General features: G+C 49.8%; 5 protein-coding genes across 5 annotated transcripts; 3 read left to right on the plus strand and 2 right to left on the minus strand.

The window, feature by feature from the left end:
• The first annotated feature begins 226 nt into the window (after positions 1 to 226).
• On the plus strand, positions 227 to 1,853 carry ATP5MF (ATP synthase membrane subunit f). Its single transcript, XM_032197439.1, has 4 exons — positions 227 to 279; positions 376 to 483; positions 1,219 to 1,335; positions 1,677 to 1,853. The coding sequence occupies exons 1-4, from the start codon at positions 264 to 266 to the stop codon at positions 1,703 to 1,705; spliced, it is 270 nt and encodes an 89-aa protein (XP_032053330.1). The 5' UTR covers positions 227 to 263; the 3' UTR covers positions 1,706 to 1,853.
• A 955-nt stretch (positions 1,854 to 2,808) lies between these two features.
• CPSF4 (cleavage and polyadenylation specific factor 4) lies at positions 2,809 to 10,078 on the minus strand. The gene is made up of 8 exons (XM_032197437.1): positions 9,793 to 10,078; positions 8,814 to 8,864; positions 8,136 to 8,288; positions 7,248 to 7,343; positions 7,002 to 7,095; positions 6,467 to 6,539; positions 5,490 to 5,582; positions 2,809 to 4,099 (listed from the first exon to the last, which is right to left on the minus strand). Exons 1-8 carry the CDS (start codon positions 9,893 to 9,895, stop codon positions 4,031 to 4,033), a joined length of 732 nt encoding a protein of 243 aa, XP_032053328.1. The 5' UTR covers positions 9,896 to 10,078; the 3' UTR covers positions 2,809 to 4,030.
• A 210-nt stretch (positions 10,079 to 10,288) lies between these two features.
• PTCD1 (pentatricopeptide repeat domain 1) lies at positions 10,289 to 15,113 on the plus strand. Its single transcript, XM_032197750.1, has 8 exons — positions 10,289 to 10,876; positions 11,438 to 11,578; positions 11,781 to 11,999; positions 12,589 to 12,690; positions 13,063 to 13,800; positions 13,986 to 14,102; positions 14,385 to 14,567; positions 14,780 to 15,113. The coding sequence occupies exons 1-8, from the start codon at positions 10,289 to 10,291 to the stop codon at positions 14,972 to 14,974; spliced, it is 2,283 nt and encodes a 760-aa protein (XP_032053641.1). The 3' UTR covers positions 14,975 to 15,113.
• A 111-nt stretch (positions 15,114 to 15,224) lies between these two features.
• On the minus strand, positions 15,225 to 17,599 carry BUD31 (BUD31 homolog). Its single transcript, XM_032197438.1, has 5 exons — positions 17,578 to 17,599; positions 16,819 to 16,990; positions 16,219 to 16,341; positions 15,856 to 16,022; positions 15,225 to 15,513 (listed from the first exon to the last, which is right to left on the minus strand). The coding sequence occupies exons 2-5, from the start codon at positions 16,910 to 16,912 to the stop codon at positions 15,463 to 15,465; spliced, it is 435 nt and encodes a 144-aa protein (XP_032053329.1). The 5' UTR covers positions 16,913 to 16,990; positions 17,578 to 17,599; the 3' UTR covers positions 15,225 to 15,462.
• A 337-nt stretch (positions 17,600 to 17,936) lies between these two features.
• PDAP1 (PDGFA associated protein 1) lies at positions 17,937 to 24,587 on the plus strand. Its single transcript, XM_032197609.1, has 6 exons — positions 17,937 to 18,005; positions 20,027 to 20,118; positions 21,963 to 22,070; positions 22,437 to 22,558; positions 23,432 to 23,583; positions 24,237 to 24,587. Exons 1-6 carry the CDS (start codon positions 17,993 to 17,995, stop codon positions 24,293 to 24,295), a joined length of 546 nt encoding a protein of 181 aa, XP_032053500.1. The 5' UTR covers positions 17,937 to 17,992; the 3' UTR covers positions 24,296 to 24,587.
• The last annotated feature ends 1,144 nt before the right edge of the window (positions 24,588 to 25,731 follow it).

The raw sequence follows: 25,731 nt of genomic DNA on the forward strand, positions 1-25,731 counted from the left end.
GTCAGGCCTCAGCCCCGCGCCCGTGGCAAGCGAGGCTATCCCCGCAGCCCGCACTGCTGGCCACCCTCTATCCCTCAGGAGGCAACACGGCGACTCGGCGACAACGGGCTCGGTCGCGACATGACACCCCCTGAGGGAGGCGGCGGGGGGGGGGGGGGCGCGACACACCCAAGATGGCGGCACCCCCTCCCCCGCTTCCCTCCCGACCTTCTTCCCGTGAGCCTCAGCGGCCCGTTCCCGCCTCTCCCCGCCGCAGCGACAAGATGGCGCCGGTGCCGGGTGAGTGCCGCGGGCCGCCAAGGTGACCGCGGCCCCCGCCCGGCCCCTCGGCCCCTGACCCTGCCCTGTTTCTGTGTCTCTGTCTCTGTCCCGCAGTGCCCCTCAAGGACATGAAGCTGCTGGACGTGAAGCTGGGCCAGCTGCCCACCTGGCTGGCCATGAGGGACTTCACCCCCGGAGGCATCGGGGGGGCCCTGCGCAGAGGTGAGGGGGGATCCGTGGGGCCGCGGTGGTGGCAGTGTGTATAAACGTCGTTTATAAGTGTATAAATATCGTTTATGGGTGTATAAACGGCATTTATGTGTGCATAAACGTCGCCTGCTGCTGCAGCAGGTGTTCGCGGTGGCAGGCTGCAGGGGCTGCTTCACAATTTTTGTGTTGTTGAAACCTCGCCTCACGCAGTGCCTCGTTTGGCCTTTGTAAACCTGCTGCTCGCCTGGGCTGTGTGTGCCAGAGGTTTGTTTTCAGTGACCCTTCTTCTGTAAGGAGGAAATAAGGTCACCACATTCTCTGAAGATAAGTAGGGACAGAGGGCTCCTATGGATCATTTAGCAAAAATTTTGACCAATGCCTTTGCTATAGATGTAGATACGCCCTTTAGGCAGACTTAAAAATACCAAATACAAGTATCTATGTACTGCATGTATAAGTATTAAAGTATGTGCTGCATATATGTTCGTATTAAAGCATGAATTAATTCCTAAGCAGCTTGAGCTTGTAAAGTCATTGTAATGTTTTTGGGAAAATGATAAATAGCTCTATGTTAATTTTGCTTAACAAACACACTGGTTGCCTTTTCTCTGACTTGATTCTGAGACCTTTGCATGTTTCATCTGAAACACTTTTCCTGAAGCCCTGTGAATCCAGCGTGCTTCTTTCTGACACAGAAAAGTACACAGCCCCTCTGGCTGCTATGAAAACCGCTTTTCTCCTACACAGGGTATGAGAGGTATTACAATAAATACATCAATGTGAAGAAAGGGGGCCTCGGTGGTATCAGTATGGTGCTTGCTGGATACATTGTCATCAGCTACATGTGGAGCTACAGTCACTTGAGTAAGTAAACGCTGTACACCTGAGTGTGCACAGGGCAGCTTGGAAGGTTGCTTGGGGCAATTACAATTAAGTGAAAGACTGTGCTAACCATTGCCACTGCAATCTGAGACTGTCTGTGGGCAGGCAAAGCTTGTTTAGCTCTAGAGCACCTGAATAACTTTTAATAGATTATCAAATAGCCACTATTTTAGTGTGATGAAGAAAGCGTTAATCTTGCCTGTCTGACCTGATGGTGCTTAGAAACTGCACTTAAATTTCTTGTAGAGTGCTTTCTTTCCTGTAGTTTCAGTATTATTTTTCTTGTGACTTCAGTAAAATTGACTTGTTTTACATCGATACAGAGCATGACCGTCGCAGGAAGTATCACTGAGGCATGAATTTCAGAAAGTGAAGGTGCAGCTCCTGACTCTAGACTTGGCTACTGGAACAGTTACCCAACAGGAGACATCAGAACTGTTCATAACAAACTCTGTACTATTATGACCAATAATAAAGTGCGTACACTTTACACCCACTGAGCTGAGACTCTCCTAACTCGCTTGTTAATTGTACTGTGTGGGTTTGTCTTCTCAGCTTTACGTCCCTCGAGAAGTTTAGAGATGGCTGGAAAATGGTCGGTGTGCTATCTCGGCTGCAATATGAACTGGGAAAATTACTACAGCTGATTCATCCTTAACTATGTGATAAGAAACAATCCAATGCTTTTTTACTTCTAATGACCTAAGTGTTACTGATTGGACAGCTAGCTAAAAGGTTATATTTTAATTTGAAAGAAGAATAGCTGAGCTTTAAGTTTTCTTGTGGCAGATAATTTCTGATTCACAGTCTGGCTGTCACTTGGAACTGGAGGTATTAGAACAATTTTTCCACTGCAGAGCACTTTCTGAGATCAGTTTTAGCTTTGTTACCTCTGTTAGCCTATCCAGCTACTTTCCTTACTAAGAGAAGCTGGACAGTTATTCTGAGTGGGTATAAGCCTCAAAGACCACTAATGTAAGTCCATGGAAAAAAAGGAAAATCTTTGCTTACTGACTTAAAGGCAGGGGTGGGAGTACATGTACAAATGCAAGTTAGAGGAGCAGCTGTGTATTTGTCCTTCAGCTTCCTTGTGCACTTCAAGCGAGGGCACCCGAGTGCCACAGCACTACCTGCTGAAGCTTGTGACCAGCTGGGTGTTGCAGGTAGGACCTGCAGTGTGCTTCTGGCAATAGGAGCAAGAATGAAAACCACTTGTTACGGGATACAAAGAATCTCTTGAGCTTTATCAGTAACAGGAAGGCTTTCAGTTTCCAAAAACAGCAGTTCAGGGAGCGAAGACCTTAAACTTCTCTGGACTAGATGGGAAAGGGAGCTAGACACTGAAGGGTTTGTTCCTTTTCAGACATAGAGGTAACACATCTCAGTGTGGCTACTACTCAGCATCTGGGGGCACAAGATGTTATAAAAACTGTTTAATGGTCTGTCATACCATAGTCACTTAGTCTTGAAACTTGTATTTTGACTGACGTAATATCCACAATAAAACAACAGCTGTCATTCAAACCAACATAGGCTCTGGTCACCTCTCTTATATAATCACGTTACTCTGTTTAAAAAAAAAAAATCATAGCTTTTTCGATCAGTACATTTCAATAAAAACAAAGTATAAAGGCAGCCAGCAAATAAGAGAGGGGTTAGACTCAATAAGGCTCACACTGTAGGTGCAAATTTTTCTTTTTTTTTCTTTTTTAATTCACATTTTGTCATTGGCCCTTTTGAAATACTCTCACAAAATGAATGGGTTTTGGCTTGGAGTTTCTCAGAAGAATGTTCTACCACTTCTAGATGCAGTGTTCCATAAAAATACAGAGCTCCACTTCTTGAGTCTTCTCTTGGCTATGGAAATACCTGCTCAGTGTGAGCTGAAGGGTGGGTGCTGAGAAAAGGCTCCCCTATTCCTACACTTTAAGCTGTGTTCATTTCCTACCTGCTTTGCAAATGGAAAACGAGCACAGCTGTGAGTTTCCTAAAATCATTGCTCCTCATTGTCTGGCTAACCACAAGAGATGCCAATTTAATATCCCCCAATTTGTTTTCACCCAGAAGATTAACTCCTAACCTCCAGTATAGCAAGAAACATAGAAACAAAGTTAAGTGGATGAGAGTTTTGCAGCCTGGTGTGTGTGAGGCCTTAAGTCAGCCACCAGGACAGGTTTATCGGGATCTAGGAACACGACTTTGCTTTGTAAGATTTACGGGACAGCAGAATTCCTGCTTCCTCACTGAAGGGAAGGCATTTCAAGTATTAATTTTCCCAGTCAGTCTTCCTGCTTCCACAGGGAGGGCTGAAACGCTGCAGATTCTCCAAAGAGAAGTGGCAGAAGGAAAACACTTTAAAGAAACACTGGAGTTAAGATGAGTTTACGTTGAACGCTGCACCGGTGAGGGGTTTGCGTATCTATTTGCTTTTAGATCTACCTTTCAGCAGGGCTCAATGAAAGTAGACGGAGGCCAAAATCTATTTTAAAAAGGTTAAAACATAAAAAAAAAGTTGTGGACAATTACAAAAATCTTGCTTAGCAGCAACCAGCCTCTGACCAGTTCTTTCCAGTAATGGCATTAAAAAAAACAACCTGATTAATAGTTCAAGAAATAGTGCTAGGCAGAAACCTTTTCTCAGTGTTAATAGCTCCCTTGCGCTCTTCTTTCTGCTCTTTCACTGTCCACTGAGAAAGGCCAGATGTCCTTTGGTGCATCTGTTGGCATAATGACCTTTTTCACCACACTAAAAAAAGAAAGAGAGAGGTAAGTTAGGACGGAGCTACAGCTTTTTCCTCCTGCTGCCTTTAATAACATAGCCAGCAACTGTTCAATTCCAGAACTTTATCACACACAAGGAGAATTTCAACATTTGAGGCTTCCAAGACCACTCCACCTGATAAGCACTGCGACACAGATACACTGGGGGCTCTGCTGATCAGCTATCCCAGATTAGATTCATGACTCTGCACCTCAGGGCTACTCAGAGAGAAATGTCAGTATCTGATATTACAGCATTCTCCACATACGTAATTTATTTGCTTCCTTAAGTCCTAGCTCTACGCTGCTCATTTACTGGAGATGAAGTACAATAACATAGCCTCGGGCAGAGATGTGACTTTTGAAACCTGCAGTTGCAAAAAACGGGAAAGGCAGGATGAAAATTCTCTGTGCTTTCTCACTCACTGTAACATTTTGCTAGTTCCAGTTATAGGAGCTCACGTCTCTGAGGCTGTCACTGTCACAAGATGCCTTCAGTGGAGTGGGTTTATGTTGTCTGCATTTACTAAAACTTTGTTTTGGAACTGAATAAACAGCTACTAAAGGTTTTCAGTGAAATGGATCCAGCTTCTTAAATACCCTTGTCTGGTCGCAGTAACTTCTACCCAGACAAGCACATAAGACACAAAGTTGGCACACACAATGATGTAACTGTCAAAGATGATGGGAAAGAAAGGTGGTTGTTTTTTATGTTTGTTTGTTTTTTTTAATCTTTTCTAGTGGCTAGGGTTGTGGCTTTTGGGGAAAAATGAGCTGAGATGGAAACCCGATTGTGTCAAACTATTTCCCATGATCCTGAATGAGAAACCAAGGTGAACAGTTTATTTTTTGGTTTGACAGTGAGGGCTTGCTGAAATTACAGCTGAAACACTGAACAGTCTGAAACGGAACAGAAATTTCTGTTCATATCTGAAATTGAAATACTCAGTTTCTGTTACCCACAAGGACCTTCCACACCAAAGTCATTCCCCAGTCTCTGGGTGTAAGCAAATTAACTTGGCAGATAAAACTAATATTAATCCTTATTTTGAAGCCTACAGTTTGGCAGTCTCCTTTAACCATCGCTGTGGTAGGGATCCTGTTTATTAGCAGACAAACTTAAGTGTGTCCTCCAACAGTCTTAACTGCTCACTGCAAGCCTCTGAGCTGGCAAACCAGCTGTCTCCAGGCTTAAGAACTCAATAATAATTCCCACAGCTATATCCACTCACTAAAAGTGTGATGTTTAATGAGCAGGGCACATTTCACTGTGAAAAACCCTTTGCAGGACCAAGACCACAACCACACCAGTCCATTTCTTTTCCTGTGACAAGCAACAAGCAGCAAAGCAGCCTGAGGCAGTCCAGATGAATTACCTTGTAACAGGTTACTTGCTCCAACGGCCGGGGTCCTCTGTTCCCAGTGTTGTTATTTTGAGACTGCATGACTCCGATGACTTGGGGCGTCCTCTGTTGGTTGGGAGAAGAGTTCTGACTCGTTAAGTGCATCAGGCATGATGACCTTTACGGTTGTTATTTTGTTAAGAAGAAAAAAAGAACACCCCACATATCGAATGATCAATTTTCTTCCAAATCTATGTGTGGGTGATCTGCCAGCTGGAGCACCAGAGAGAAGAAATCAAAAACTGAGGCTTACAAAGCCCAGCAATCCTGCTTTTTCTCTGAAAAGCAAATTTAGAGTTGGTTTAGGCTGCTAAAATATCATTGCCATCACCGAGAGATGTCATGCAGATTCCAAAAACTGGCAGATTGTTGCACAACCATGTATGATGTGCTTCTAGGTAATGCAGGAGTGTTCTGTGACTAGATTTTTATGCAAAGTTGGAGCAACCTTCATGACTACAATGGCACGCAGGGCTGCTAGCTGCTTAATTGTTGTGTAGCACTTCCCCTCCTTCCAGGCAGCCCCCTAGGTAACAGAACTGCCACTGCTGGCCTCTGAGCTGAAGAATTGTAACAATGACTGAGAAAGTTGGCCAAGTTGAGGGGAGAAACAGAACAAAGCAAAACGTCACACTCCCAGGACAAAAGCAGCAGCAATCTGTCATGATCAGATGGCAGACATTAGAGGGCTGGGAGGAAGGCAGAGAAGGGGCAGTGCTTCGTGGTTCATTAGGATTTTTCTCTAAGTCCTTATTAAGTATATCACACACATAAATAAAATAGGAGAGGTTTTCCCTCATTTAGTGAGTGTTTCTCTACGTTTTTCCAAGCAAGTCAGATCCAAGAGTCCAGGTATCCTGTTTTGACCATTAGAGACCATAAATTCTTCTAAAACACTGTGGGGAATGCTTTGAGGGTGGGTATGAAGGGGAGGCAGAGAAATTGTGTACCTTTTGCTGTGTTTGTGTCGGCTGAGGCAGTGGTGGTTGCTCTGTGGTTCCCATAGGCAGTTCAAACCGAGGGCTGGTTTAGACCAAAACAAAAAGATTGATTCTCAAATCTTATGCCAACATTTTACCATCAGCTCAAAAAACACCGAAAAAGAAAACAAACATTCAGCTAATTAACTTAGTTTCATGGGAAATAGGCCTCCCCTCCCCACTTCTCTTCGCATTTTGATGCTCAGTACTTACGCATACTAAAATGCTAAACCAGTACGCAGCATCTCCCTCTAGCTGTGAAGTCTTCTGGAACCTAAACCCATGCAATCTCACTGCACTGATGGCATCCGAGCAGCACTCCAGAGGCCTACGGGTAACTAACTCCCTGAGGAGCCCCAGCCCCACACCCTCCAAGTGAAAACGCAACAAACTAAATGTTGGCCAACTTTCCAAAACCATTGGGAAGCACTAGGGCACCCTCATTTGACATATATCAGATCATGGAGGAAACGAGATTACAGGACAAGCCTGGAAACATACTCACTGCATGAATTTACAGGTAGGTCCCTCTGGACAGAATCCTACTAGGTAATTCACACAAATGACTCTTCGAGTGTGTCGGTGTCTGCAGAGGGGACCTGCAACACAAAGCTCCATGGTTCACGTATCATAAATGCGCACAGCAGCACTCACTAGCAGCAGGTACACAAGCAGATCATGCCAAGAAAGAATGGCAGCACCCTACCCTTGATTTACAGCCAGAGAAGCAGCAACTACACAACATACATACCATGTTTACAGAAGCCTCTGTCATACCAGGGACAGTCTTTGATCTTAGATTCCGGGTCGATGTGCAAGAATGGGCATTCTTTGTTACTGCATTCCCCTGTACCAAAGGCAAACACACTTCTTAGTCAATTGTACGAGTTCAAGATCAAACTGCTCCTAAACCATTACCTGGATCGTGTAGCTCCCACAAAGCTGTTACCAACATTTACACGTTCAGGCACAACAGTCTTACTGCCTGCCTTAACCTAGGGGATGAACACCAAGCACTCACCCCCGGTGAGCCAAGTTCTACCAGGCTGGATTGTTTGTGTGTGCTTTTGAAAACAATGTGGAAACTGAATTTGAAAGAGCAGTCATGATAACAAAAACCAAACATATAGTGCACCAAAAGTGTGGAGAAACTACAAATTGCGCACTAACCTCACAATCCAAGGAAACCTACAAGACTGTAAGTTTCTGACAGCAAGTTGCCTCATTATGTCCAGATCTCCAGAGCTGGAAAGCAAGTGCATAAAAGTTTTGCACCCCCATGCCCTCTGCTGCTCATCAACTCCCCAAAACAAGAGTCATGCAAAGACCACCTGCTCAGCCTACTCAACTCATAACCAAAACAGAAAATAAAGAATAACACCCAGAAACAACTTTGAACTTCCCCCCTCTTCCCCCAAGGGACAAGCTCTTGAGAGAGAAGACATCTACAATGCATGGCGGACTTAGGGGCATGAGATGAAGCGCTAACCAGATCTGAAAAGCTCCAGCCTAACAATATCAGCAAACTCAGAAGAACTGCAATGTTCTGAAGACCGTACAAGAAGGATGTACCAGGATCCTCTTCATCAGACTCCCACGCTTGCAAGGAATGCTAAGTAGGAGCTACAATGCCCCTTACCAAATTTGGAGTAGAAGTAACACTCAGGCATCTTGGTCATGTCGTACTCGTGCAGAAACTCGCACTGGTCTCCCTTTTTGCACAGTCCTCGTAGCCAGTGTTTGCAAACAACTGTCTTTTCCCCGCTGATGTGTCTGAATGGGCACATGCCTCCTGCAGAAGAATGGGGTGAGCAGAAGGAAAAAGAACAATTAAGATCTGCAGCACGAGCAGGCACACAGCAGCAACAACACTTCCCTCAACCTCTGCAAAAGGGGCTTTGGAAAACTTTGCTTTTTTTATGACTTTAGCATTTAATGGCAATGACAAAACAGGGACTTGCAGATAAGTCCTATTTTACCCTCTAACGAACTGAGCAGTGTAGTGTCCAGCTCTTAAAGCTGACAATCACAACCCACAGCTACTAATACAGACACAACCACACAGGTCTGCTTGTGGTAAATTCAAGCCTTCCCTCACTGGTAGATTTTCTCATTCATCTCCCAATTCCCACCCCCTCTCCCCCCCAAAAAAACAACACCACCACCCAAACTCCAAAATAAACAAACTATCACTTCACAGTTACTGGAGTTAATCCAGTATCCTTCGTTTTTATGCTCAATCTTCGTTACCTGGTGCTAGCAAATCTAATTATCTTACCCTTCATATGTGTTTAACAATACTGGACAGACTACTTGCCTTTTCCACAGGCCGCTTTTAAAAAAAATTCACAGACAGCTGCACCTGATTCTGTGGAGAGAACAAAGAAATATAATTAACGGCAACGAACTTTCGTAGCAACTTTCAAAACATTTCCTTTCCCAAGAAGCAGTCTGGTCCTCAAACCCAAAAGAAAAGCAACGTTTAGGTTTGGTGAGTTTACTCTCCCGCATGAATGCCTTGTTCAGCTCTGGCCTTCACAAATATCTCTGTTCTTGGTAAATACACAGGAGGGGAACTTGTGTTAGGTTGGTGGTGCCTGTTTGGACTTTCAGAGATTTAGGTTTTGCCTCTGCTCTTTAGTCATTCACTGCAGTGAAACTTGTGCTCACAGTCCTGACAACAACGGCCTTGTGTTCTTTGCCCAGAACGGCCTGAAACAATCACTGGGGTGTCAACCCTTGCTGATCACAACAGGAACCACAGTATTCAAGAGAATTAAAACACAGGAGTATTAGCCTAGCCAGAAATCTTCAACAAACATCTGAGTCTCCCTAGGCTGCTTGTGGCGGGCTATCAGGCTGCAGGACAGCCTTGTGAGACCAGGCCACGAACGCACCTCGAGATGAAGCTTCCCTGCCACCAAAACACCTCAGCTATCTGAAGGGAACGAAATAGAGGGTGCAAAAAGTCGTCTTTATTCATGTTAAAGCCTGAATTTCCATTTTCTAGGCCGGTGCAGTACAAATTAAGGCTTTAATTTGTGCTTCTAAGGGAGAATGGGAAAAAGAGTTGGTGTGAGACAAAATGTGGCCTCACAGAGAAACCTGGGGGGAGAGGGCTGAGAGAGGGGGAAGGGAAGGGAAGGGAAGGGAAGGGAAGGGAAGGGAAGGGAAGGGAAGGGAAGGGAAGGGAAGGGAAGGGAAGGGAAGGGAAGGGAAGGGAAGGGAAGGGAAGGGAAGGGAAGGGAAGGGAAGGGAAGGGAAGGGAAGGGAAGGCCCCCCGAGCCCCCACGCACTGTCCATGCCGGGAAAAGGCAGCGGCTGCGCCCCCAGCTGCTGCTCGACGGCCAGCTCCAGGTCGAACTTGATGTGGTCCACGCTGGCGATGAGCTCCTGCATGGTGGCAGCCGGGGGGCGACGGCAACGGGAAGGAAGGGGGGGAATGGTGGGGGCCGGCTGCGGCCAGGCCCGGCCCGGCCTGGCCCGGCCCAGCCTGCTCCGCTTCGGCAGCGCCTCGGCTGACGGGGAGGCGGCGGCAGCGCCGCTCCGCGCCGCGCCGCCCGCCTGGGGATGCCGGGAGCCGGCCTCTGACCCTCGCCTCACAGCACCGGGGCCGCCCCTTCCTCCTCCTCCTCCTCCTCCTCCTCCTCCTCCTCCTCCTCCTCCTCCTCTTTCTCTTCCCGCGCAGGCGCCGTGAGGAGCCCGAGGAACCCTCCCCTACCTTCCCCCCTCCAGGAAACGGGGCCGGTTCTCGGTTCCCGGGCTCCGTTTTCCCCTCAGGGTCCCCCCGCCATGAGGCGCGCGCCGCTCCGGTTCCTCCTCGCCATCGCCCCGAGGGGCCGCGGGCAGCCCCGCGGTGTCGCCTCAGGGTCCCCCGGTGTCCCCTCAGGGCCTCCCGGTGTCTCCTCAGGGTCCCCCAGTGTCTCCTCAGGGTCCCCCGGTGCCTCCTCGGTGCCCCCCGGTGTCCCCTCAGGGTCCCCCAGTGTCCCTTCAGGGCCCCCCGGTGTCCCCTCAGTGCTCCCCGGTGTCCCCTCAGCCCCTCACAGGGTCCCCCCCAGTGTCCCCCCAAAACTATGGGGTCACAGGGCACTGAGTTCATCGCCCGGACCCCACCACAGCAAGGATCAAGGGGAAGGAGAAAGCTTGGGAGGCTGCAGGGAGGACGATGAGGATGATGATGATGATGAAGGTGTGGAGTTCGGGACGCTCTCCACCAGGTTTTCCGCTAGGAAGTTCTACCACAAAGCCACATCGCGGAGCCGGGACTTAAAGCTGGAAGAAGAGGGAGAGGAGGACACAGGAAGGAAGCCCCGGCGCGGGCCCAGGAACACCCCGTACTGGTACTTCTTGAGGTGCAAGGCGCTCATCAAAGAAGACAAGGTTTGCTCTTTGCTCGTTTTTGGTAATAATATTTAATTGCTGCCAAACAGCACACTCTTGGGTTAGGATTAGAGTAGTTTTGTTGGAAAGGACCTGCAAAGTTCATTGATTCCAACCTTCTGACTGCTTCAGAGCAAGAAGTTGTAATCAAAAGACGTGCTCGCATCCTATTTACCTGAGTTCTGTTCACACCACCTTCCTACCTAATTTTTCCCTTTCCAAATAGGAATGGTGTTAACTAATCATTTTTGATGGTGTCCAGACAGTGACTTCTAGAAATTCAGCCGCTCCTCAGTGCTGTCTCCGCTCAATTAGACCAGTGTCCCCTCTGGCAGTCATGGCTTTAATATTTTTATGCCACCACCTCTCATCCCAAATCCCTGCAACACCATCTGTATCATCTTACGTGCTTCATTCATATCTTTACAGGAAGAAGCAAAAATTTGTGAGGAATCCTGTGCTCTGTAGGACTTTCACCACAATCTGACTACGGCTGAGGATATTGATATATTGTGACTGATTCTGTTGCTGCCTCGTAATGGATTTTCCTTTTTCCCATAGCTGGCAGAGGCTCTGGAGCTGTTTGAGGTGCAGATGCTGAAGGAAGAGCGAGTGCAGCCGGAAGAAAGCAATTACACCGTTCTAATTGGCGGCTGTGGCAGGGTTGGCTACGTGAAAAAGGCATTCAAGCTCTACAATGATGTACGTAGGTTTATGTTCTCTGCTCTCTCAAACCTTAACTTTTCTCAGCTAAAACTGTTTCTAACATTTGGTGTGTTATTCTCTCTCCAGAATGCCTTTTAGTGTTTACGTCTTCTTAGCCTGAAACTTTTAAAACCAAAGTAGGAAATTCTAAAACTTTTTTCCTAAAAAGTTAGTCCTGTGTTTTCTTGTCTTCTCTTAGATGAAAAAACGAGGCTTAAGTCCCACCGAGCCCACGTACACAGCCCTGTTCAATGCCTGTGCTGAATCACCGTGGAAAGACTCAGGCCTGCAGAGCGCCCTCAAATTACGGCAGCAGCTAAAGAGCAAAAACCAAGAGCTGAATCTGATAACGTACCACGCGCTGCTGAAAGTCTGTGCCCTCTGCTCAGATCTCAGGATGTGCTTGGATGTACTGAAGGTAAATACGTGACTTTTCTTTTGTCAAGTGTATTCTGCTCCAGTTACAGCTCCTGGGCTATTATCTGTAATTATCTATACTTAAAATGTTTCTATTTCATTGGTCTTTGGTTTAAAATCACTTAAATCAACCTGGCACATAAGTTTGACTAGATAAAACAAGGCAGCTACAGGCCTAAACAGAGGTTGGCTTTGAAACTCTGGTCAGGTGTGTCAAGAATTTATTGAACAGTTTTTCTGGGGCTCACAACTACTGTCCCCCTTTCCCTCATTTTGATGTATTCTGCAGCAGCTTTTCTCAGAGAGGCCAGTCTAGGAGTTGCTAAAAGGCTTGCTATCCCTGTGCCCAAATTCCCCATAGCTCCCCTAAGGGAGAAGCTAGGATCTATGCAGGCATTTCAGTTGTTTGTTTTTTGTTTTTTGTTTTTTATTCTGGAGCAATCGTTCTGCTCAGTGCTGGGAGCTCCCCCTATGCTTTGTTGTTACTCTGTCCCCAGAAGATAACAGCAGCATTTGAGCTTCACAGCTGGCTGCAATAAACTGGGTAACTGGGAAGTTCAATCCTCTCTCTGCTTTCTCTCCTTTTGTAGGAAATAGTGCAGAAGGGTCATGTTCCCACAGCTGAGACCTTCAGCTTCCTTCTCATGAGCTGCATAAAGGACAGTGAAAGCGGCTTCCGATACGCCTTACAGGTTTGTCTTCATGGACTAAATAAGGAAAATGCGCTTCTGTACAGTAACTTGTCACTTCAATATACAAAAAGCAGCAGGTTGCAACGAGCTGATGAAATCAGGAGGAGCTCAGCACCTCCTAGGACAAATTCTTTAAACTAGACTTCCATCAGGACATCCTGTAAGCCGGTGAGGTGCCCTGAATGATGTCTCAGGACCGTACTAGCTTGAGGTGGCTGCTCACTGCCACTTCACCTCTTCATGCTGTAAACTTTCTCCTTTTCTGCAGGTAGATACTGTACCAGTGGGCACTGTAAACGTGCTTACAACCTGCTAGAAGTGCTCCTGCTGTTCGCTGTTACTTACATTTGATGTTCATCTTCCCCTCTGCAGGTTTGGAAGCAGATGGCTAAGCTTGGAATAAAGGCCAACATCCACACGTACAACTTGATGCTGCGTGCTGCTAGAGACTGCGGAATTGGCGATCCGGTTGTGGCCTCCCAGGTACTGCTCAGCCCTGCCGATGGGAGCTCACCTCAGCTAAGGCTCGCACCTGGCACACAGAAGGTGAAAAACCAGAGAAAGAAGGGATCGGAGGGAGCGCCTGCTGTCCAGCTGGATGTGGAGGCCATGGAAAAGCAATTATTTCAGCAGAGTTTGGTGCAGCCTGAAGAGCTGATCAGGCAACAAAGGGAAGATGTGAATGAGGCCGAAATGAAACTAGTACCAGCTGGTCTCAACAACAGCACTGAAGCATTGGTGAGAGATCAGAATGAGCTAGAGCAGGACCAAGCATGCCTAAGCCAGAAACTGCATTTGTGCAACCTGCCCAACTTGCTGGATTCGGGGGTTCCTGATGCAGCCGTGGTCTCCTTGGGGACGGTGGCCACGCCATCCCATAGACTGGCTCTGATGGGGGATGTGGAGGGCTTCTTGAACAAAATGAAAGAGGACAACGCAGAACCCAACATTAAAACGTTCACATTACTGGCTGAGCTGGTGGAATCCCAAAGCCCGTCAGAATCCTCTCTTCTGGCACTCCTGGATGAGCATAAGGTGAAAGTAGACGTGACTTTCTTTAACGCTTTAATAAGGAAGAAAAGCAAACAGGGAGACCTGGAAGGAGCAAAGGTAAGGTAAAACCCAGAACCAGCCTCGTTGTTGCCTTCTTGTTTCGGGCCTCCAGTTGTGCTGTGTTTCATTGTGACACCTGCTTCTCTGTCCACAACAGAAACTGGGAATTTGGCACTGCTTTCCACTCAGCAGTGCTACAGCGAGGCTTTCTGGAAACCGATGTCAATATTTGTATCTTGCAGAGCCTGCTGCCAGCTCTGGCGAAGAAGAGCCTCTCCCCTAACCTCCAGACGTTTTGTAGCTTGGCAATTGCTTGCCACCGAGAGAAGGATGGGTTGCAGCTGCTCTCAGATTTGAAGGTAATAAAAATAAACCACTACTGCTTAGGGTTCAAGCTGCAAAAAGCAATAGAACTATTAATGCTTCTATAAAGTCCTGCTGAGGCTTCTAGGGTGTGATTTAATTCCCTAGACACACAGCTCTAGAGCAGCTGACAGCCTGTAGCTGCGCTGGGATAGGAGAGGTGTCAGGGGAAGAGAAGGTGCTGGAGCAAGAGCTGTGCTCCTTGTGTGAGAGGTGCCAAAACAAAAAAGGCACACAGGAAACCCTGTGCTAATTGGCAGCTAATTTGTTGTTTCCAGATGTCCGGAATAACTCCCAACAAGTACATCTACAGCGCCCTCATCGGTGCCGCCGTGAGGCAGCTGGATTACAGCTACCTCACAGAGATCCTGCGAGACATGAGGAATAACGAAGTGCCTCCTAACGAGGTCATCATACGCCAGCTGGAGTTTGCAGCGCAGTACCCACCAAAATTTGACCGGGTGAGTGGCCGTGACAGTCTGCAGGGTGAGAAACACCACCGAGGGAGGGGAGGTGTAAGTGCCCAGGCTTCTTCCTTGGGGTTTGTTTGATCTGGTGGCATTTTCTCAGCAGCATTTTACCTAATAACAGCCTGTAGCTGCTGCATGCTGGTATTATGAGCTCTGTTCTAATCAAATTCTTTTTTTTTTTTTTGTTGGTTTTCTCTTTGTAGTATAAGTCAAAGAACCCCTACCTGGCGAAAATTGATGGCTTCCGTGGCTACTACCACCGGTGGTTAAAAGTCATGGCAGGAGAGGAGACGCCCCACCCCTGGGAGAAATACAGAACAGCCAAACGGTCCGTGGGGGAGGATAAGGAAGAGGATGTGCAGGGGAAGCCACGCCAGGAGGCTGCAGCTGACAGCTAGGTCCTGCGTGTTCCGTGTGCTGGAAGAACTCAGAATTCACTCCCTTAAACTGCCTCCATGTAGGAAAGCTGTTTTGTAGGTCCAGGAACCCAAATTCTTATGATAACCACTAAATAAAATATTATTTGTCCTCTGTTCCAAGGAGAAGCAAACACATTTCCAGTGAGCTTCCTTAAGATACTTAAACAAATCACCTTAAAAAACAAACGCACAACCCCACATCCAACAGGAGAAGAGGGGCACAGATGAGTTTTGCCAGAAGACTGCTCCGGTCTCTCAGGAAAGCAGACTTTATTTTAAAATCAATGGCTACACAAAAAGCTACTCCAAAACAACATCCTTTATACCTAGCATCCAGGCGAGCACGTTGCTGGTTTAATCGCAGTACAGAGCTATCCAATCACGCAGGAGGTGGGTATAATTGCACTCAGAGTCCACGGTGCAGGACGAATTCAGAGTTCAAAAGGTAATATTTGGGTCTCGGTGCTTCACCCAGAACAACCTCGGCATCCGCAGTGAGTGCATTCAATGATTCTACCCTAGAAAAGAGACACGACAGCGATATTTCAGCCAAGCTCTGGTGGGCAGGCAGTCCCCCTGGCCTCAGCCTTGCTGCAGAGGCTGTGTTTTGAAGGGGTCTGTGTGAAAAGGCTGCCTACAGCCCGATTTTATATAGTTTTCTACACTTTAATAACTTGGAGCAACCACACGCCAAAGCTGCCAGCAGCTTTAAAGCACCCAGATATTAAATCTACCGGCAAAAGGTAAAAATTATTAGAACTAAAGGAAATTACCAGAAGGAAGAACATTCCCTCCCCTGCTGTCCCTGACCAGGGTGAGGTTAGAAAGAGCAGAAGGGCAGGGAGAAGCTGAGAACTTACCACTTCCAGCTTGCTTTTGGGGACCCTGCAGATGCAGTTGGTCCCGAAATTGGTGTCCCGCGTCTGGATGCAGCGCAGGCAGCAGAGGTTCTCGTAGCCCTGCTTCTTCCACTTGGCAATCAGGTTCTTGTCGGCGTATCCTTCCTTGATGCAGTACTCATAGAGCTCTGCAAAGAGCAGACGTTATTAGCACAAGTAGCTCCCAGGAAGTGTTTTTGAAAACAGCACGAGGAATTTCTAGCAGTGCTCACGAGCTGTTAGAGCTACGCAGGGGCTCCCTCCACCCTCCCTCCCTTCATCACCCCGGTTTGGGTGCACCCGCAGGCAGACACCTCACCGGGGGGAGGCATTTGTCCTTCTCACCTCTGCTGATGGCTTTTCTTTTGTAGAAGAGGTCAAAAATGTAACGTGTCTTCTGGTGGTGGATTCTGAAGATGGGCCAAAGCGATTCCACTTTCCTCTTCCCCTCATGGGGCTCAGTCTCCGCTGGGAAGGAACAACAAACATCAGATCCCACCAGATTTCAGCTGATTCTCCCAGATTTCCACCTTCCTCTGTAAGATTAGAAACTGCTCCAGGAACATTCCTGACTTTAACAACTTGGAATTAGGAACGAGCTTAATGGGAGAGGATTCCAAGGAGAGGGACGTGGCCTGGCAGGGTCCCTTTAGGAAATAAAAGCTAAATTATGAGGACAGGGGGAAGGAGGTGACCTGCGGAGGGACGGAGCTGACTTCATGGCTGATGGATCTCGTCGGACCAGAGCAACAGCACGGGCAGGAGCTACCGGTCCCTCTGCACGCATTGCTCACAGAGCACCCCACAACAGGCGCACCCCAGCCCTCTGCCCGGTGACCCAAACACACCCAAAAAAGCTCAGGACAACCCAGGACAACCCGGGGCTTGCCCCGTGTTTGGGGGGTGCCCAGGGTGTCAGGGACGGGCTGGTTTCAGGGCCGTTACCTTCCCGCATCTTCTGGTCCAGCTCATCCAGCGTGGGCTCGATCAGCTCCCAGCCGTCGGGGGGCGGCTTCCTGCTGCGCTTCACCTTCGGCATCGCCGCGGGGACGGGGGAACACCGGGGGCTGCCACCTGTCCGCTCCCCTGAGCGGGCGCCTCGGATCCCTCGGAACCGCTGCAAAGAGGCACGGGGGAGGCTGCGGGGATCCCGAGGGGCTCCGGGGCGCGGCCGGTGCCCCCCCGGTGCCTCCCGGTAACCTCCCAGTACCCTCCTGGTGCCGCCCTGGTACTCTCCAGGTACCTCCCGGTACCCCCCAGTAACTCCTGGTGCCCACTGGTAACCTCCCGGTACCCTCGATAACCCCCCGGTACCTCCCGGTACCCCCCGGTACGCTCCCGGTGCCCCCCCGGTACCTCCAGGTACCCTCCGGTACCTCCCAGTACCCCCCGGTGCCCTCCTGGTGCACCCCTGGTACCCTCCAGGTACCTCCAGGTACCTCCCGGTACCTCCCAGTGCCCTCCGGTGCCCCCCCGGTACCTTCAGGTACCCTCTGGTGCCCTCCCGGTAACCCCCCTGTACCCTCCGGTGCCCCCCGGTAACCCCCCGGTGCTCCCCCTGTACCCTCCGGTACCTCCCGGTACCCTCTCGGTAACCCCCCTGTACCCTCCCGGTGCCTCCCGGTAACCCCCCGGTAGCCCCCCGCGGCCTGGGGCTGATACCGGGACGGTTCCCGTTGGCCCCGGGCCTGGTTCTGGCCCTACCCTTGTCCCGCTCTCGGTCCCGCTCCGCTCCCGGCCCCGCTCCGGTCCCACTGCCGCCCGTGGGGTCCTCTTCCCCTCTCCGCGCCGCGCTGAGGTGCCCACCGCAGCGCCTGAATAAAAACCTCCTTTCTCCACGCCCTTCTCCGCCGTTCTCCCCTCCCTCAACCGGGACACCGTAAAAACTCCGCCTCAGCGTCAGGGCCGCGCGCTGTCTTCTCGTTTCGCACCGGGAAAAGACGCGGAGCGGCGGCGGACGAGGAGGCGCTGAGCGGGCAGCCCCGCGGCGGGGGCCTCGCGGGGCGGGCTCTGAGTGGGCGGAGCGGGCTCCGAGTGGGCGGGGCGCGAGGGGGGCGGCTTCCGCTTCCGGGTCGGCGCTGGGGGCCGGGGGGGCCGCGCTGCAGCCGCCATCGCCGCGATGCCGAAAGGAGGTGGGGGCGGGGCGGCCGGTTCGGCTTTTATTTCATTTTTTTCCCTTTAATTTATTTATTTGGGGTCATTTATGAGGCGTTGGGGGCCGGGCCGGGGCAGCAGCCGCGGGTCGGGGCCGGGCCGGGGCCCCCCTGAGGCGCTGGGGCCTTGTGGGGGGGGGGCTGGGCGCTGGGGGCTCCCCTGGGATGGGCTCAGAATGCCGGGTTTTGGGGTTTTTTGTTATTTTTTGTTATTTTTTGGGGTCTGTGTGGAGCCGGGAGTTGGGCTCGGCGAGCCCGCCGGGCGTCCTCCAGCTGGGGCTATTCCATGGAAACAAATACCGGATTATTTCAGCTTTTCCACCCGTTTTAATGGTTTTAATCGGAATTTAATGCTCCGGATTGACTCTGCAGGTGCGGAGCAGCCGCCCCTGTCACCGCAGCCCCCCCAGCATCTCGCTGTGTTCAAATAGTGCCCAGTGCGGGGGGCTGGGCGCCTCCCCGCTGTTTCACTGAGGTGCCCGGGGGGCAGCCCCACGGCTGATTCTCTCTGATTTGTTTGTTTGTTTTCAAGCTTTTCTGTAAACTAATTCATTTTGAGCTGCTTTTCCCCCTTGTATGGCTATATCCAGCAATCAGAGTTCTGTCTTCTCCAATTCTGGTCCTGGTGTAGGGTCCGGGCAGGGGGGCTGCCGGCAGCTGCTGAGCTTGTAGCGAGCGCTGAGGCAGGCCAGGTGGATTTTCTCAGCACCACGTGGGGTGTCAGGTACCCTGGCGGTGTTCCTTTCGGAGCGATGGCACTTGCTGGGCAGGGACGTGACGGTTCTGGTGCTGCCTTGGAGCTTGATTTCCCCACGTGTGTCAGTGGTGCCACGTGGGGCGGCTGGGAATGGGGAGAGCAGGGCTTGGGGGGCAGCAGTGCCCTGGTTGTGCTGGTGGGGGAGTGCCCGTGAGCTTCCAGAACTGATTGTAGAGAGTTGTGCTCCCTGCCCTTCCCCATTTAGTGCCAGAAAACCATCTCGGGGGGGCTCAGGAAGGCTTCAGAGGGGCGTTTTGAGAGAATTTCCTTCATGGCTCAGCTTTTACCAAGCTAAAACATACGAAAATTGGTCTGTGCTCATTTTCTGAGCCAGAACTGGTCAGAAAATGAATTCCCAAAACTCTCGGGGGCTGCCTCAAAGAGCCTGACAAACGCAGCCAGGCGTGGCCGTGACGCAGGGTCGGGCAGTGATGGGTCGGCCCCGTAAGGAGGGACATCGACGCCGTCCCTTTCCCCTCTCCACGCCGTTTGGAGGTCTTGTTGTCCTCAGCAGGTGGGAAGGGAGAGGAGCAGGAGGTTTTGCGGGCTGCAGGATGCCTGCAGGAGCAGGGCCCCCTCACACGGGCTGCTGGGCTTTTGCTGATCTCACCCAGCGGCTGCACCCCGCGCTCTCCAGCTTGCTTTTGCCAGCAGCTCTCGGCTCTGACGACAGAAGCAGAGCAGCCGCCTGCAGGAAGCATGAAGGGCTTCGCAATTCCACGGCAAAACCCCCAGCATCGTGCTCTGGAGAGCCGAGCGGGCCGCCCAGCCGAGCCCCCTCTCCCTTCTGCCTGATTTCTTCCGCTCGTTTTAGTGCTTTATAAGGGAAACCAAAAACATGGAGGCTCCTTTTACGAGTTGCTCTCGCTCCCATTCCCGAAGCTTTTGTCCAATTGGCTCCCCGGGCTCCCTTGGCACAGCCTCAGCTCAGGGAGGGGCCGAGGAGCTGCTGGGAGCTGCTGCCACCACACGAACGCACCGGGATCCCTGCCGGGGAGGGAACAGGAGCAGGGCTGGGGCTGGGAACAGCTCAGCAGCCCGGGAAGGGAATCAGAGAAGCCACAGGCTTCACCGAGGGTGGCAAATCCACTGTGACTCTTTTTTTTTTTTCCCTTTGGATTCTGTTTGGGCTTGTCCTGTGTGTGCTGAAAATGCAGAGCGTGTGCTGCAGGAGGAGCCAAGCTTTTTGGAAGCTCATCGCCAAACCATTTATTAATTCTTTTAATTTTTTTTTCTTGTACAGGTAGAAAAGGAGGCCACAAAGGCCGGGCAAGACAGTACACGAGTCCTGAAGAGATCGATGCGCAGCTCCAAGCAGAAAAGCAGAAGGCAAGGGTAGGTGCTCACTGTGAGAACTCCAGGCTTGATTTGCAGCTCACGATGTGAATTCTGAATACCAGTGCCTGGGGAGGCTGCAAGGTGGGATCCAGTCGAGCTCCTCATGGAAGTGAGGCCAGGCTGACCGTCTGTCAGCAATCTGAAGGTTAAAGGATGAGGAAGATGGTTGCACAGCAGCTCTAGGCATCTTTTCCTCCCGTAATTCATCGTTCTGGTCTTCAGCATAAGCTTGTTCCTCACTCCTGCTCTGCAGCTTGGCTGTGGAGAAAAGGGGCTCACACCCTGACAGCTTTCATTTCTTGAAAACAGCATATTTGACCCTTTTCTACTTTTAATGAACTAAATTCCTTTAACTTCTTTCTTTACACAAGGTTTTCTTGTTTGCCTCCGGGAGAAATACCAGATTTTTCTGGTGTGAGCTTTTTTTTGTGCATTTTAACCCCTAGCACGGGTTTGTAAGTCCGCCTTCCCCTGCAGCTACTGGGCTGGCGTTACAAAAACCACGACTGCTTTCTGCAGCACTTGCTCTCTTGCGTTGCCAAATTATCCCATGAACGATGCCACTCACTGCTCTTCTCTGAGACTTCCTGAAAGTGCTGCCTAAGCCTGAATTCACGATTCCAGCTGAAACCTCACGGCACTGACTGCAGCGGGATAATTATACCCTGTGTAGGAAACACTGATGAGTAAATCCCAGAAAAAGATTACCCATCCAAGCTGTTACGAGCCATATTGTTGACTCCTTTTGAATGTTTTGACCAGCTGTAACTCGAGATGATTGCGTGGTTTGCTGCTTAGCCAGATATTCCGACTTTGTGTCACATTTCTTACCCTGTAACTCCTCTCGGTTTGTTTTCTGATTCCACCTTCCTGGCTTCATGCCATCCTTGCAGTTACTGAAGCCACTCACGGTTCTGATCCTGTTTTCCAAAAGGAGTTCAGCTCCTTGCTTGCACGATGTCATTCACAGACTTTGAACTCACAAACCTTTCCTCCATCCAAGTCATTAATAAAAATACCAAGTGGGAACAGAACAGAACGAGCCGTGGCAGGGCCCCATGTGAGATGTCTGTCTGCTTTTATAAAAACAAAAACACTACAGCCCTCAGAGGACTGCTTTTTGAGGATTTTTTTCTGCTGTGATCATCCAAGGCACATAGTGATGGTTACATCCAGCCCAGTTTTATTAGGGGAAGTTTGTAAACACTTAAAATTAGTCCTCCTCCTGCCCATAGCCCCTCTGCTTTGCCAGTTGCTCTGATTAGGGATATTTAATAATGGTAAAGCAAGCTCTTCACACCCATGTTAGTTTCCCTAATCTCATCTTCTAATGATTTACAAATTAATTCCTAAATTATGATTAGCAAAAGCTGTGCTGGAAAGGCTGCAATTTCTTGTATTTCCACTAGAAACACCGTTCTAGTTGATGGCTGGCAATTTTCTCTTTATTTTTTTTTTATCTGGACCTAGGCTGGGATCCATCATGCCACATCTGAGTAGCTTCTGGTCCCTCAGAGACCGTGCAGTGAAAATTCAGGCCAAAATTCTCCTGGAGATCCTTCATTTGGGGAAAGTAAAGTGCTAGTTCTGTCTTGTACAATGGTTTTCCTGGCCTGTTATGTAGGGAGAGCAGCAGAATTGCTTGGAGGAGATTTGTTGGGGCAGGTGATGCTCACTGAACCATGGTGAGAATGAGCTCTCGTTCTGATAGAGCGAGGCAGCCTTGGTGGGCCGTGTCAGGAGCAGCAGTGCTCGGAGCTGCACATCATTCCCCCAAAATGATCTCGTTTAAGAGTCCCTGGGAATTTTATTGACGTGTTTTCTTCCTGTGATTTCTGTAGGAAGAAGAGGAGCAAGAAGAGGGAGGCGAAGGAGCAACAGGGGACCCCAAAAAGGAGAAGAAGTCTTTAGATTCAGATGAGAGTGATGAAGATGACGAGGACTATCAGGTAGTGAAATTCTCAGGGCATGAAATGCATTTGCTTGGAGTTCTCTTTCAGAGCTATCTACGGTAAATCTTCTATGGAATAACTACTTTAAGAAGCCAAAAAAAAAACAACCAACAGACACCTTACTTGACTCCGTTTTGTCCTCAGAGTGATAATTTTTGTATTTTTAAGTGAAATGTAAAGGCAAAATCATCTTCAAAGAACAGCGAAGAAGTTTGGTAGTTATAAATCCTGCCTCACAAATGGTTTTGCTGTCTGGTGGTGAAACCACTTCGAATTCTACTTTTGGGGTGTGGTGCAGGGTATTTGATGCCAGAATATGGCGGGACAGAGCTTCTTACCTTTCCTCTTCTTCTTAAACCTTAGCAAAAGCGCAAAGGCGTGGAAGGGTTGATAGACATCGAGAATCCCAATCGTGTAATTCAGACAACCAAAAAAGTAACTCAGCTGGACCTGGATGGACCCAAGGAACTCTCGCGACGAGAGCGGTGAGTGTTCCTGCTGCCTTGGGGGGAGCTGGCGTGGTCCTGGGGTTTCACACGTGCTGCTGGCAGCAGCTTAGTGTGGAGAAGTGTCTCCCTGCTGCCTGTTCGTTGGTGTTTCAGGGAAGCCCTTCATCCGTGTTGCCCTCTAAAGCTGACACTGAGCAGCAGCAAAGTGTCAGACAGGATTCACTTTGTCTCACCGCTTTCCTTACAAACTTTTCAGAATTCCTTTGTTTTCTGGGAGTAGCTGTGTCTACCCCGGGGCCCAGCAGCTCGGCCCGATGTGCTGACTGAAGTTTGTTGCTGTGGAGCAGACACAGGCTGTTTCTCTCCTGAAGATTTATGCCAAAAATCAGGTGTAACCAAAATCCATTAACCAAAGGTCACGCTGGGGTCTACTCTAATCTCGCTACAAGAGGTGCCCTAGTGGCAGGTGGCGGTTTCCCAGACTCCTGGGTTCGTGCTGAAATTTGTGCCTGATGAATAAGATGAGAAGCTAAATTTAATCTCCTGGTTTCATTTATTTGGAATAGATCGTTTAAGTTTGATTAGTTGGGATAGATTCCTTCAGGAGAAGTACCCTTGAGGTGTACTTCTGGGAAAAATGTTACAGTGCTGCGTAGCCTGGGGCTAATTCATTTGACCTCGCTGTGTATCAGTGCTCATATTTAGCTGAAGGTAGAAATTCCTCGGCTTCTCATCATCCCTGCAACAGATGTAACGCCCTTCAAAACTGGTGACAGGGTCCCCCAGCCTCTACAGGCAGCCCAGCTCTGTACTCAGCTTCCTCCCCAGTCAGAAAACCTCCCCTGGTGTCTGTCAGTGCCTGGATGCTCACCGGGGCTCTGTAATCGTTGGTGTGTTTCGCTCAAACAGGGAGGAGATCGAGAAACAAAAGGCAAAAGAAAGATACATGAAAATGCACCTAGCTGGTAAAACAGAGCAAGCGAAGGCAGATCTCGCCCGACTAGCCATCATCCGGAAGCAAAGGGAAGAAGCTGCCAGAAAGAAAGAAGAGGAAAGAAAAGGTTAGAGAGTAATTAATCCTTTTACTTCTCTTTTTTCAATGGCTGTGCTGCCGTGAGGTATGGTTTCTGCTATCACATGTCGTGGTCCCTCATCGCCTGAGACCGCGTGGTGTTGCTGAGTGTCCTTGTGACTCCTCTCATCAGAACCAGGTTCAGCTGGTTCACTCTTATCAAGCTCTAGGGTGTCTGAATAGGGAGCAGGCAAGAAGAGAAGGGAATTGCTCGATACCCACATTGTCCTCAGCCTCCCAGGCAATGCTAGCTCTGATTTGGGGATTTATCAAGTTCCTTCTGGCGGATGCACGCTGGGGATCCAGGCTGCACGGTGAATTTGCAGCTCTCCTCCCCTGTTGGGATTTCCTCTTCAGCTCTGATAGACGAGAACCAGAACCCTGATGGCTGTGTTCCCAGTGACCTCCACAGGGAAATTTGTGCGTCAGCATCGGGGTGGTTTGGGGAAGCCTGAAGGGAAGCCGGGCACAGGGAGGGCTGCTCCCGCTTAGCCTGGAGGGAGCAGGACTTAGTGGGGAGGGTCAAAACTTTTCCCCAGTTACTTTGCTGCACGTGGCTAGCAAGAATTCATTCTCCAGGGCTGCCACCAGCCCTGATGTGCGCCGTGAGATGCTGACACCTCTGTTCTTTCCCTCCTCCAGCAAAAGACGAAGCGGCGATGGCAGGTAAAAGACTGCAGTCCCTGTCCCTTAACAAGTAAGCGCGGGACGTGCAAGAGGAGGAATCGCCAGGAAGCCGTGCCTGGTGCCTGCCAGGAACTCTGTCGTGTTGCACACCACAGGTGCCACGCAGGGTACACTGCGGCACCGAAGCCACCTCCACCTCCAAGAGACACTGACGATGTGTTTGTCTTCATCCTGGCACAGATTTCCATTTGGGGTTAGGGGCAGCTGCTATCTTCGGTGCAGAACTGTGCTGAACAGCAATTCTCTGTAACAGTTTGAAAACCTGAATGTTTTTGCTGTTTTTAGGATTAAGAACTCATAGATTGGGGGGGGGGGTTGGGGGGGGGACGGGGGCAGGGGCGGGAGGGAGCTGTGCGGGAGGGGAGATGCTTTAAATATTAGATCGCAAGAAAATAGATTGTGGGGTCATTGCGGGGTGGGGCATATGGGGTGGGGAACTTTGACTTGCTCATGAAAACCCAAAGGATAACGTATCTGGGGAATCCTTTCGGGCAAACAGCCCATAAAATTTCGCTGCAGGGTGTTGCAGTATAACCGAGAGCCTGACTTCATGGACATCTGGAGTGCTGTTCCTTCCCGTTTTCATCCCTCCTCTCTTGCAGCCGGTCTCCCCCCTTTTCCCTCCTCTTCATTATTTTGTTTCTTCTCCTGATTAGGGATAGTGCCAGTTTTTAACCACATCATCCTTTGTTTAAAGGAAAAAAACAAAAAAAACACATCATTAATTGTATCAGACCCAGATGGGGAAAAAAAAAAAAAAAGCAGCTCGATAAAGGTGAAAAAGGAAAAAGAAACGACAAAACTTGTATATTTGGCTGATTAAAATGTAAATTATAACTGCTCTCTCCTTGTCTCGTGTGTGTGTGTGTAAACGGTGCCGCGTGTTCAGGCGGCTGCGATGCACGGTGCGGTGACAGCCTGGTGGTTTGGTGACTTCTGTGGCTGCTGCTTTGCCTCTTCTCTGCTCTCGATGGTGGTGAATTTGGCTCAGGGTTCGGGAGCTCTATCAGCGGGTGCAGCCTGAAGGCAAAAAGCTTTTCCTCTCCATCTCCTCTTGCACAATCTGGTTGCGGCGGTGGAGCAAACGATTTTACCTTCGGGCTGCCGCCTAGCCCAGTCAGTGTGGCAGGAGGGACAGCTGAGGATGCAGGAGGACAAACGCTGCCATTTATTGTGTGTGACCCTGCCGTGTCTGCAAGGACTCTGCTGGGAGGATGTGGCAGAGAGATGTGCCGTGGGGAACCTCACTGTGAGCTCAAACCACAGGGGGAATTTGCTTTCTTGGTACAGGGAGGCTGGGTCAGCTCTGCACGGGGATAAAGGCAGGGAAAGGCGTAAACCCAAAGCAAGATTTGAGAGGAACTCTTGCCTGGCCAACTTTTCCAAGCACTTAATCTCTACTTGATGCCCTGTGCTCATTGTTTAGCACCTGCAATCAAACCCTGTTTTG

Source organism: Aythya fuligula, chromosome 15 (genome assembly GCF_009819795.1).
Source record: "Aythya fuligula isolate bAytFul2 chromosome 15, bAytFul2.pri, whole genome shotgun sequence".
In the NCBI taxonomy this organism is placed as follows: Eukaryota; Metazoa; Chordata; class Aves; order Anseriformes; family Anatidae; genus Aythya; species Aythya fuligula.